At 36.1% G+C, this 13,900-nt stretch overlaps 1 protein-coding gene across 1 annotated transcript; it reads right to left on the bottom strand.

Moving 5' to 3' along the window:
• Positions 1-1,083: 1,083 nt before the first annotated feature.
• LOC112780093 (uncharacterized) lies at positions 1,084-2,461 on the bottom strand. Its single transcript, XM_025824435.1, has 4 exons — positions 2,420-2,461; positions 1,979-2,322; positions 1,631-1,865; positions 1,084-1,530 (listed from the first exon to the last, which is right to left on the bottom strand). The coding sequence occupies exons 1-4, from the start codon at positions 2,459-2,461 to the stop codon at positions 1,084-1,086; spliced, it is 1,068 nt and encodes a 355-aa protein (XP_025680220.1).
• Positions 2,462-13,900: the final 11,439 nt, after the last annotated feature.

Raw genomic sequence — 13,900 nt, forward strand, 5'->3', positions numbered from 1 at the left:
CAGGGAGGTTGGCATCGCGGAGGACTATCGCTCATCAGTCCTTGCCCAGACTTCCAGCAGGATGCCACAGATATCACCGGCATCTGGCTCCTCATATGGGACGTGCCTTCGGCCAGGCAGCCAGTAGGCGACACTCCCATCCCACGACTATGGCATGTACCTGACCCAGTCCCAGCCTCAAGTGACCCCACCGGTAGCTCCACACCTGCAGACTCAGCATCAGTTACACGAGTTTGCCACAAGTCCATCGTCAGGAGGGAGGCAGCCGTATCATCCTCAGATGCAGCAGGATCCTCGACCGGCTCAACCTCAGCGACAGGTTTAGCCTCCCCCATGTGACATTGGGCACAAGCGCCACTACCAGGATCCACACCAAAGATAGTGATTGTAGTATTGTATGTACTATAGTTGCATTAAGCTTATCTATGTATTTTTTATTATTTAGTAGTATGGCATGTACATTTGGATTTTAATTGGAAAATTACAGTTGTGGTACTTAGTTTGTATATTTTGTTATTTATATTCGTGTTCTTATGAGCATTACGTTTATGTTATTGTTCCTTTCAAGGAAAAAAATAACGCATCATAAAGTGACGGGCTCGTCATTAAACCTTTAATTAGAAGTTACAACGTTTTACGTCCATTGTTACTACAACGTTAGATAACACACTGCATAAAAAAAAGACCAACACATGTCAGCTTTGGTAAACATACAACCCTAGTACGACCTACGCATCTCCCGTGGGCTGATTAGGACATCCCCTTCTAGTATGACCGTATTGCCTACACAGGCCACACTGCTTCTCCTGTTGCTCGGTCTCATCCATGTCATTCCAGAACCTGGTGGACACGGGCCTTCCAGTTGCCTTCCGACGCATTACTGGGTTAGGACACAGCCTCATCCCATGCCACTCTGTCCACATCGACTCATCTGGGATAGGGTGAAACTCTATCTCGTACACCTTGAAAACAACTTCCTGTTTGTACACAAGATGCACATACGGGGCCCACTCTATGCTAGTAGCGGCACATCCAGCTAGTGTGTGGCGGAACGGATAGTGCATGGATTGGAACAAGCCATAGTCACATGTGCCATCCGATAGCTGAACACGGAAGACCCGCCCCCCATCCCTCAAACGGCTCAAGCTCCTCCACAACAAATACCGACGTCCGCCTGTCACAGTAAGTGACACGTATCATCGGAATCCATTCTCTGTTTTTCTCAATGGTGGCCAATAGTCTCCGTGAGAACCGGCATCCAGCAGCGAGCTGTGACTGTGCCTCTTTGCCCTTCGTCACGAATAACTTCTGTAATCTCTCATACGTGATGCGCACAATGGCAGAAATCAGTAAGTACCAGGTGCCCTTCAACACTGCATTGATGCACTCGGACAGATTTGTCGTCATGTGACCAAATTGACACCCGCTGTCGCAATGTTGTAGCCAAATCTCCTTCCTAAAATGACTAGCCCAGTCAACCATCGTAGGCGAGAGCCTCCTCAACGCATCCATGTACCACTCGTAATCGGCCTGGCTTGGACTATAAGCAGCGTTAATAAGGTACCTCTTGCCCCTCGGATGACTTGAACCGAGTCATGAAGTTCGTAGCCATGTGTCTTATGCAATAAACATGGTAGGCTCTGGGGGGATGCCAACCACTATCATCGAAGCTAAGCGCAGTCTTAATAGCTTGAGATCTATCGGAGATAACCAGCAGGCCGTCTTGTGGGGTGACGTAGCGTCTCAGATTAGTTAGGAAGAACGACCATGACTCGGTGATCTCGGACTCCACGATGACAAAAGCAATAGGCAAGATGTTGCTGTTCCCATCTTGCGCCATCGCAATATGCAACACACCACCATACCTGCCATACAGATGCGTACCATCTACAGAGACAAAGGGCTTGCAATGCTTGAAGGCTTCGACACAGGACGGGAAAGACCAAAATACCTTGTCGAACATACTGCAGTCACGTACCAGGAGGTGTCCATCGTAGAATGGTTTGACGCATAGGTCTCAAATGGTACCAGGAAAACAGCTTTGCAGTGCCTGAAGCAACTTGGGAACCTTGTTGTACGCTTCTTCCCAATCCCATAGATTTGTGCAATTGCCTTCTGCTTTGCCATCCACAACTTTCCATAGAACGGTTTGAAGTGATAGCTTGCTTGGACCTCTCGTTGCAAAACCAAAATGCTTACAGAGGGGTTGGACTGAATCAATGGCAAGATGACCCGGTAGATCAGACTGCTGTTGAGCTGACGATGGTCTTGAGATATAGTGGGTGCTAGACAACTATGCACTCCACCCACCCTCCGAACCTCCTTAAACACAACAACATAGGATTGCTTTAGCCATGTCGTATACTTACTTAGTATATCGTATAGAAGTAATGAAAGACACAGGTAAACCTATGCTTACCAGTATTCGAGGTTCTGATGAAGGGCCACACGGAGGCTCCATTGACACCCATTATCAGCTTAACAGCACTGCAGATGGTACTTTAACCGGTTCGATTCGATCATTCGGTACTCCACACTTCTCTAAATACTGTAGTTCTTGATACCCTGAAGAACTGCCTCACGACTTCTAAACTTGTGGCTGACTCGAAACTCTACGCCATCGTCTAGGTTGTAATCCTCTTCACCCGTGTCAAGAAACGGAGTCCTCTCATACATGGCGTCCAAATCCAGACTGTGATAGTGAGACGAAATTGCCGAAAGTGCCGGTATTGGAAGAGGTGGAGGCAGGACGTGACAGCCTGCAGTCGGAACGGGTGTCTCCAGAACACACTCATTATCATCCCCACTATCGGACAAGTAGCTATCACCACTGTCTGCCACGTAATCCTCGTTCGACTCCTCCTCGCACTCCTTTGCCTCATCCACTGGAACGACGACATGAATGGACGGTGGTGCGAGGGGTCATTCGTCCTGCACATAGGTCGAGTGTACGGAAGGACCACCACCACTGTGTCCCACCTCTGCAAACAGCTCCATCACTTGCTCCACCATGGTCCTCCCATGAATGTCGAACATCACTCGCACATGCTCGTCTCCTTGAAGTCGGAATAGTCAAAACCGGAAGACTCCGTTACCCATGGGGGCCAGCAACTTATACGCCATCCTTCCGATTCCCCTCGCTTCTGTACCACCGAGCCTGCTCAATATCAAACTCTTCAAATCTGACAACATATTCACACGCTCAGTGTGAAACAATATCGGATCCTCGCACTCAAATGTCACCCCGTTGTCACCGTTTCTCATGCGGCAATTGGGATACACAAGCACAACTATGTACAAACTACTACTGGCCATTAATGCCTTGTATTTGTGAGAAATATAATACGAAAAGTTTGTGAAGAATACTAAGGATTATACATTCTTTTATAGCCAGTGGGACACAACTCCATGTATCTCGTTTACATTATAAACGAGATACATGCAATGCCATCTCATTTACGATGTAAACGAGATATAACTAGAAAACGTAAATCAGTAAATATTTTTAAATTTATTTATTTTGGTAATTAATGTTTTTATTTTATTTATTTAAATATTGAAAGTTTTATACCTTACTACGGTTTTCATAAAGTAAGTACATAACCCAAATATAGCCAATCTCTAATTTTTACACTTGGGTAATTTTGATTCTTCTTTTATTTATTTATGTAATTTATCATTATTATTACTTTATTAAATGTGTACAATAAAAATAAGGAAAAAGCTTAGTATTCAACACTAAAATCGGCCTAATTTAGCTAAAATTTATAAATGTTTTTTTTTAATGTTTGGTTTATTAATTATTGATCCATTTTTTTTGGCGTTACACGCTTAATAATGGTGTCTGTCATTATTATGAGTGCAAAAACAAAAACTATTATGGCAACACAATCTCATTGTTTGTTATAAAGTTTTAACTAAATTAACATTTATAAAAATGGACAAATAAGCTTTAAATAAATTACTATGATGTTAAGTGAATGTTGCACATCTTAATAGTTATGCGGCTAATTTTTTTTAATATGAAAAAAGTATTGGTATTTTTATTGAAAATGAAATTATTTAGTGTAATTACATGTAGGTAAATTTTCTCAGGTAGGAAGTCAATATATGAAGGTGTGTTGCAATACGTGAGAGTGTGTTGAACACGTGGTAACATCTTAACCAACACTTGGGGGAGGGAATGTTAAAACACATGGGGGTATGTTGAATAACTTCTAGAATATTATAATAAATTTCAAATATCAATATTCAACCAAAACACTATTTCTATTTCCATATTAAAAATAATTTCTGTAGTTATGCATAATTAACTTTCTTTAATCTATATTTTAAGTTATTACATGATAAATATTTACCTATAAAATATTATTCAAATAAAAAAGAGGTTACTTCTATCAAAATTGGAGTGTATAACTTAAAGGCAACTACTCCCATGAAGATGCCAAAAATATCTTCTCATGATGATCTTTGTTTAAAAAGTGTAACTTATTTGTTTAGTAACGCTTTAAATAAAAGTAACACTTTTAATTCAAATAAAAATCAAGTCCTACAATCTATCATTTAATGATCAAAATAAAATATCTTCATATGATGACAATCATAAAATTTTTATTGGAGTAGCCACCTAACTTAAAAGACATATTATAAAAGCTATTCATTTTCAATCACCACGTTCAAAAAGAATTTGCGACAGAGGCCGAATTAGACTAATTTTAAAGAGCAAACGTTTAGCGATTTACTAAAATATTTATATTTTAATTTTTAATGACAAATTTTAAGTGAGAATAAACACTAATAGAAGTAGAACCTTTTTTAAATTTGAGCAAAGAATAAAAAAGAGTAGAAAATATGAAATCACTATTTAAGGAGATAGAAGAAAAATAAGTATATTACTGTTAAAAAAGACTATTCGAGATTTCGGATAGATAAGATGAGAGAGAATGAGAGTAAATAATATTTATTTTATCTGTTAGTTTTACTTATTGTAATAAGTTAGGCCATTATTTTAATTAATGTCTTTTTTTTTGGGATGTTATTAATATGTTGATATTAGACATTTGGGCTTTGTTATATCTTGGGCTTATTTTAAAATTAATTAATAAATTTTTTTGTGACAAAATTAATTAATAAATTATCCTTAAATAACATAATATGAAAATATGAGATATAAGTGATATATTAAAATTTTTAGCAGGCTATATTTATACACTTTTTTATTTTGATATGGAATAGAATTAGTGTATTGCAGTGTTATTTTGAGTGTAGAAAGATTTACAGAACTGTGATGACTGCGCTGAAAAAATTGGATGATCCAAGTGAAGAGATAGTAATCAGACGGTTCGATTATACAAATCAGAGGTACACAAATCGAATTGGTCGATTTGTGTACCAGATACCAGTGTCTTGCATGCAGGACGTCCGAGCCTCTTGACCCGCTCTCCTTAAAAGAAACCTTCTAAGCACTCTCCTACCCATTTCTTTCACTCTCATTCTTTGCTAACTTTCCAGAATACCCCCAACCCCATATTCCTCTTCTCTTCTTCCATTGTTGCACAAATCCAACGAGGAAGAACAAAAGTGCCACTACCAAAATATTAACAATGTTAAAGAGACCAAAAATAAAAGAAATTAATAGTTTAGAGTTTCATATTATTAATTATCTTAGTCATTCTAATTATGTAAGTTTTTATTATCAAATATTTTGATTTAGTAAAAATACTAATGATAATATTAGCTAGAGATTAGTAAAATTATTGTAGTAATAATTATTAAGATTATATATAATATTATTATTATTAATTGTTAGAAATAATCAGTAAAATAAAATAAATTTTAGAAGACTTTTGAATAATTATGGAATTAATTATTATTATAAATATATTATTTAAATATTTAATTAAGGATTAACTATTTATTATTGTATGGTGTTAGTTAAATATTTGATTAATATGTTTTTTTATTGTATTGTACTGGAAGTGAAAGTTTTGAAATTGTTTAAATATAATAATTAATCATTCTTCTTTCTTAATTAGTGAAGTAATTAAGGTATATTATTATTATCATCATAGTAACATAAAAAATCGAAACCGAGTAAATTTAGTGTAATTTAGGTAATGAATTATGTTAGTAACACTAAATTTTAAATATGAATTTAATAAATTATTTATGATTTTTAATAAATTTGGTGGTATATATATATATTGAGGTGTTTAATACTTTTTAAAATTATTCTGATTATATAAATAGAAAATAATAAATTATTATTATTATTATTATAAAATAAATAGGTTTTTAGACATTAAAAATATAGTTTTAATGTATCTAATCATAATTAGATTTATATTTTAGATTCATTTAAGTTTTATTAATTACTGTTAGAAGCTACTAAAAATAAATGTGGATTTTTTGTAAAATATATTTAGTATATTTCAAGTAGTTAATAATATAATTGTTAATATAATTATATTATACGAGTTATGTGATAATAAAAATGAGATATTGTTAAATTTAATTTATTAGTTAATTATGGTTATTTTTGTTTAATGTGATATATGACTACGTTTTGTAGGGTTCGTGGATGTTGACATGTAACTACTTAATACCGCCGAATCCGTACAATCAAATTATGAAGGAGTATTTATGGGAGACTGGTTTTTATCACATTTCCTAAATTGGAGTAATCCAATGTCAGGCGGTATTTTAATGCTCTAATTGAGAGATGAAGTCCTAAGACGGACACATTTTATTTTCCAGTTGGTGAGTGTGTTGTGACATTGGAGGATGTGGCGATAATTCTTGGTCTTTCGACAAATGGTCTTTCAGTTACAAGACCGACTTGAGTAGTTATGAGGCCATAGAGGCTGAATGCTTGCACCAGTTTGGTGTTGCACCTAGGAAGACAGATTGTAGAGGAAGCTTCATAAAGTTGATATGGTTTCAGAAACTGAAAGATATTTTAGTCTTAACTGATGATATTTACATTTAGACGTACGTAAAGTGCCATATAATATTATTATTTAGGACCATTCTATTTGGAGACAAGTTTGGGACAGCGGTGCACTGAAAGTTTTTGCCATTGCTCCGTAACTTTCCAAGGATCATACAATTTGTTGGGGATCGACATGCTTGACACACTTGTATAGAGCATTGTGTAGGCATCTCGTGTCGACTACAAAGAGATGGATGGTCCACTGACATTTTTGCTTACATGGGCTTGGATTTGTCTACCATTTCTTGCACCAATTTTTGGCAATCCTTGACTCTTTTCAGTTGCAAATAGGTAAAATTAATTACTATCTACTTTTAAAATGTGTAGCACATTGTATTTTAATTTTTACGATCAAAGTTAATTAACGAGTTGTCTTATGTCAGATGGCGTAACTGGAAGCGTGCTGATCGCCTCACATGCTTTATTCTCTTGCTCACTTTAGGAGGTCATTGGATAATTTGTAAGAAGGATATGTATATTATAATAAATAAGTATCTATTTTTTGTTTAGCCATATTATTATTTGGTGTGTAATCCTCTTTTAATTTCAATGTGTCCAGTTTGTTTGGGAGGCTTATGCAATTAATCACATTGAGTCAGACGTGATTCCTGTTGACATCTGTCAGCATTCAGTTATTTGGAGTGCCACGGTACTGCTGATATTTTTCGAATACATTGAGTGGCATGCATCTGATAGAGTGAGAAGACAATTTGGTTTGACCCAAGGTGTTCCTCATCAAGAGTGGGATCTAGGAGAAGCACACGGCAAACTGCTGACAGGACCTAAGAATGAAGATTGGTTTGTAACCCACTCTTTTTGGATGATGCAATGGACGAATCTATAGTCATGTTCTTGCTGAGCACTTGGTGCCTTCACAGTATCCTTTGAAAATTTACATACATTAGTATCTAGGTACATATGGTGCCCACTTGCAATTGTTAGACCTCGTATTTCAAGAGATTTAGGAGGACAATCCAGTGCATAATCAGGAGAATCAATAGCAGCAACCACTGCCACCGGCATCGCCACCGCCACATTCACACACACAAGCACAACAAGAGCCTGAGTATTTTACACCATATATTCCTCACACGCATTCTTCGGATTATTTTACACCATCAGTCCCATTACATCAATAATATTGGAGTGTTCCACAGTTTGAGTTACGGGATCAAGCTTCGTCTAGCTAGCTGCTTGGATTCATGGCTCTAGACTAGGTCACTTACATTCAGGTAATTATGGTGACATTCCCACCGACCAGCTGGCACACCCGAGTGGTATTACTTCAGGTAGGAGGTCCTTGGATTCAAGATCTCGACATCGCACTTCCTCTAGAAATTTTTTAGGTAGACTATCTGTTGACTCGAGTAAGAGAGATAATGCCACGGCAGGGATTATACAGAGTGGAAAACCTGCGGCGCATTTCAATGGGTCTAATTCAGGAGAGCAATAAGACAGTTGATGATGAGGATGATGACTACCTAGTAGACCATCCGCGTTGACGACATCTACTACACTGTTGCCCTCGGCACCACATTGCTTACATCGCCTTGAACCATGCAACATCTGAGTGTCCATCTCAATAAAAAACCGGGTCATCTTTGCCGACCTTTGGCTACCCGTCTGAGGAATTAATTGCCTATAAATTGAGGTCCATGATAAACAGGCCATGTTGTAGGATTTCCTAGTGGCCTAAACCTAACTCTGTATACTCTTCGAACTTGGTCCATCTTGTAAACATCATGGACGTACACTTGCCAATCCAGCCGCTGATTTGCACAACAAACAAATACATGTTGACACGGAATCCAGTCCACCTAGAATTCACCACAGTCACAATGTTGTCGACGTAGGTCAGCTGCATACTCCAATTGATAAACCACTATTTTACGGTTAATTTTGTTTTGAATTGAGCAGATTTTATCCACTATTTTCACACTTATTCATATAATTCGCATGTTTTACATTTTCCTTCTTAATTTTATTCTATGATTGAAAACATGCTTCTTTGGCCTTAAATTTGCTAATTTTAATCCTCTCTTATTACCATTCGATGCCGTGATATGTGTGTTAAGTGATTTCAGGTTTTCTAGGGTAGGAATAGCTTAGAGAATGAAAAGAAAGCATGCAAAAGTGGAAGGAACACAAAAAATTGAGGTTTTGGGAAGCAGGCAAGCGATGCGTACGTGTAGGTGATGCATATGCGTGACCAGGAATTTGTGCAGCGATGCGTATGCGTGGGCGACGCGTACGTGTAAGCGATGCGTACGCGTGACAGAGCGTCACATGATGCAACTTACAGAAAATGTTAGGGGCGATTTCTGGGCTGCTTTGGACCCAATTTCAGGCCCGAAAATACTGATTAGAGGCTGGAGAGTGGAGCTAGAAGGGGGAATCATTTCATTCACATTAGTTAGGTTTAGATGTAGAATTCTAGAGAGAGAGGCTCTCTCCTCTCTCTAGGTTTTAGGGTTTTTAGGTTTATTTCTTCTCAATTTCAGAATTCTACCTTGCTTTAATTTAGGTTTCTTCTACTTTTATTTGTTCTAGCACTTTAGTTGATTACTTCTCTCATTGATTCCTTTATTTTGCTAATTTAATTTATGAGTTCATGTGCTACTCTCAATTTTCATTAATGCAATTTATGTTTCACATTTCTTATTGTTCAATTACTTTGTTATTGTTATTTCGTTGCTTTGGTTAGTTTTAGATTTTGCTATATCTCGTTAATTTTCTATGTTTTTATGTTATACCTTCCAAGTGTTTGATAAAATGCTTGGTTGGATTTTAAATTAGTTTTTGATGTTCCTATCTTGGATTGATCAATTAGAGACTCTTGAGTTATCAAAATTCTTTTGTTGATTGGTGATTGAGACTTGCTAGTTGGCTTAGGATTCACTAAATCTAGTCTTTGATTAGGACTTGTTAAGTTGATTTTGCTCACTTGACTTTCCTTCATTGTTAGAGGTTGACTAAGTGAAATCAAAAGGCAATTAGCATCACAATTGATGATGATAATGAGGATATGAATTCCAATTCTCAATCCTTGTTAGGACTTTTCTTAGTTGTTATTTTATTTCCTTGTTATTTTACTTTCTTATTCCTTATTCCAAAATCCAAAAATATACTTTTCCATAACCAATAATAACTACACTTCCCTGCAATTCCTTGAGAGACGACCCGAGGTTTAAATACTTCGGTTAATTTTATTGGGTTTGCTTAAGTGACAAACAATTTAAATATTGATTGAGGTTTAATTGTCGGTTTAGAACTATACTTGCAACGCAATATTTTTGTGAAAATCTTTACTGACATTTTTCCTCCGTCACCAATCCACCAGGTATTTTACGTACTTTAAAGACCTCATTCTGTCTGTCAAAGTAACTAACCTGGATGCTTCTCGATGCCCGCTGATTTGCATGAAATTTGGAGATCACAATCTTAGAGAACACATGTCCAGCATTAATACAAGCCTCAGCCTCAGCTCTTTTCTTGGTAAATAGTTCATTAAGCTTGTAAAATTTTTCCTTAACAAGTGCAGTGACTAGGAGATTGAATGTCCCTTTAAAGACCGAATTGATGCACTCCACTAGATTGGTAGTTATATGACCCCATTGGTATCCACCATCAAAAGTCAAAGCATACTATTCACGTGGGATCCAATTCAGCCAGTTAGTGTAAGTCTCACCCCGTTCATGTAATCACTGATAATGCATTTCGTACTCGCAAAACGTCCTCGAATATCGTATGATAAAAAGAGGCCAACTATAAACAACATTCATTATAGTAGTAACTATAACAATAACAAACTTTGTTTTATTTAAATTTACCAATGTTGACGATAAACTTCTACAGGTATGATGCCTTGAACTTCCTCAAAAAGTTGGACTCTATATACTGGATACAAAACATGTGGAAAGCTCTAGGAGAAGGTCAAGCTCCATTACTATGAGTAATAGCTAAACGGATGGATTCATGTCGATCAAAGATAAGGCCCATACCATCACGTGTCACTACATGTTGTCGCAAGTTACTAAGAAAAAAGTGTCATGCCTTAGATGTCTCTCCCTCTACTATGATAAATGCAATAGACACGATATTTTTATTGTCATCCTGTGAAACTATAACAAACAAATAACCCTTGTATTTTCTATACAAATGAGTCCCGTCTACCTGCACTACGGGCTTACGATGTCTGAATGCTCTAATACAAGGAAAATAAATCCAAAAAACTCAATGTAGGATACAAATATCAGAAACCAAGTCATTCTCCTGGTATGCAGGTATTGTTTCAAAATGAACGACTGCTAATGGCCCCTTGTGACACATGGCCTCAAATCATATGTGCAAAGCCTCATACGAAGCTTTCCAACCTCCAAAAATTGACTCCACTGCTTTCTGTTTTGCTAACCATGCTTTGTGATAACTTATGGTGTAGTTAAATTTTGACTGTGCTTTTGCAATGACTGATTTCACCTTTATAGATGGGTCCATCTCTACCAACGGCTTTATTGCTCCTACAATTGTCTTGGAATTTAGTTTCGAATGGTCTTGAGAAATGGTAGCTCTAATACAACTGTGACTACCGTTGTACCTCTTTATCTCCCATCAGTATTTCTTGCACATTTTTCTAACCCTGATCAGCCAATCAAAACTTGCGTCGTATTGTGTACATTTAGCATAGAATGTCCTTGGTTCCAACTCATACACTCGATAGTCTACACCTCTGTGGATGGTATAATCTTTCATCACCTTAATCACTGCCTCGCTCGAACTAAATTTCATTCCACGGTGAATTCACCATCTATCACAACAAGAAGCTCTACTACAATCACACCACAAAATATATATTTTTATAAATAATTATTAAATATATGTTTTAACAGTTAAAATCTATCTCTAAATCTAAATTACAAATTATAAATCAATATAAATAAGTAATCAAATACTATTCAATAAATTAATAACCATACTAAAATGTGATTTAATAAATGAAAAAAATATATGTAAACAATTAATAAATAAATATAAACAAGTAATTATATGCTATATTTTGGCTACATAAAGAACTATTAAATATATGTCTTAAAAGTTAAAATCTAACTATAAATTATAAATTATAATTCAATATTTGTCATTATTCAAATATAAATATACATCAATAATCAAATGGTATTTACTAAATTAAAAAATATACATAAATAATTACTAAATATATTTAAACAGGTAATTATCCTATATTTTAACTAAATAAATAAGTAATCAAATACTATTTAATAAATTATATTCCACAGATCACATATGTTACTCATATTATCTACTTGATTTACAATATTAATCTATCATACAAATATCCAAATTACATACCTGCATTCATGTACTAAGAAAATTTCAGTGCATGCATGACCTCCAAATCCAACGAGTACGTGAAAGTAGGTTTCTCAAACGGATGCTGGGTTACTAGGGCATTTGCCACCTTTGCCACATCTGACTCCATAGTGCCGTTAACTTGATCTTCGTCTTCACCTAGATCAACGACTTCATAGTTATTTGCAAACTCCTCCTTGCTATCACTATTATAATGTTCCAATTTAATATTTTTGTCCGCTTCAGATGCTCGAACTCAATATACAGCTCGATGAACGATATTTGGGAGCAAGTTTCAATATACATTGAAAATGTTTCTTGCATGCTCGCTTCATCGGTTACATACTTGGTTTGAAATTGAACGAACCCACCAAACATAGATATAAGATACCTATATAAAATGCACAACACTCTCTTAGATATTTGATAATCTATCATCTCACAAATCACACATTTTAGTTCTTTAAATGACAGTGTGAATGGAATAACAATATCTAATGGATTTTCACATAAAAATTTCACTCCTTCAGATGTTTGTAACAAAATTTATCTATGATAATATACTTTTAAAATAACTCTATAATCCATGATAATATACTCACATTCAACACTCTCAACCTCGGTATTATTTCTTTTGAAGCAATGGAGAGAAAGATGAGAGAAGAGGAAGAAGAGGAGTTTTAGAAGATTTGAGAATTGAGAGACGAGAAAGATGTAGAGAGTTCGGCCAATCTGGGGTATATATAAACAAAGAACTCGGATGGTCCAAATGCCTATTTATCATTTCAAATGTTTTAAAGCACTGAAATTAAACTGTTTGATTAGTGTTCTATCGAAATAAAAAAAATTCACGAGCTAAAATTGGTAGGTCCGATTTGCATACGCCAAAAGAGTGACAATTTTTTGCTCCACACAAATCGGACCATCCGAATTATGTTCCTCTCTCTCTCTCTCTCTCTCTCACTCAGTAAAGAAATCGAACGGTCCGATTTCTTGTCTGTCAATTCAAAAAACACCGCCATCACAATAGTGTATAACCCCCTGACATTCATAACCTAGCTTAACACACATTTAATTTTTATGTAAAAAATTAGCCATAATTACAAAATATATTTTTTTCAAAAAATTATAATTGGCCCCTCTTCCAATACGATAAGCTCCGCCCGAGATTAGTGGTGCACGAAATTGCAATCACACTCTTGCAATTCTGCACAACTAACCAGCAAGTGCACTGGGTCGTTCAAGTAATACCTTACGTGAGTAAGGTTCGATCACACGGAGATTGTTGGCTTGAAGCAAGCTATGGTTATCTTGTAACTCTTAGTCAGGATATCAATAATTCTCAGGTTTAATTGTGAAGAGTAAAAGAACATGAAATAAATACTTGTTTTGCAGTAATGGAGAATAGGTTGAGGTTTTGGAGATGCTCTATCTTCTGAATCTCTGCTTTCCTACTATCTTCTTCTTCATGCATGCAAGGCTCCTTCCATGGCAAGCTGTATGTAGGATTTCACTGTTGTCAATGGCTACCTCCCATCCTCT

Source organism: Arachis hypogaea, chromosome 3, assembly GCF_003086295.3.
Source record: "Arachis hypogaea cultivar Tifrunner chromosome 3, arahy.Tifrunner.gnm2.J5K5, whole genome shotgun sequence".
In the NCBI taxonomy this organism is placed as follows: Eukaryota; Viridiplantae; Streptophyta; class Magnoliopsida; order Fabales; family Fabaceae; genus Arachis; species Arachis hypogaea.

Bases quoted from the DNA above. Each gene is read 5' to 3' on its own strand.
- LOC112780093 (XM_025824435.1), bottom strand. From the start codon at position 2,461: ATGGAGCCTCCGTGTGGCCCTTCATCAGAACCTCGAATACTG. The intron at 1,866-1,978 runs GTACGTGACTGC...TCTGTATGGCAG, and splicing joins TCTACGATGGACACCTCCTG to GTATGGTGGTGTGTTGCATA. The intron at 1,531-1,630 runs GTTTATTGCATA...AGTCCAAGCCAG, and splicing joins ATCCCCCCAGAGCCTACCAT to GCCGATTACGAGTGGTACAT.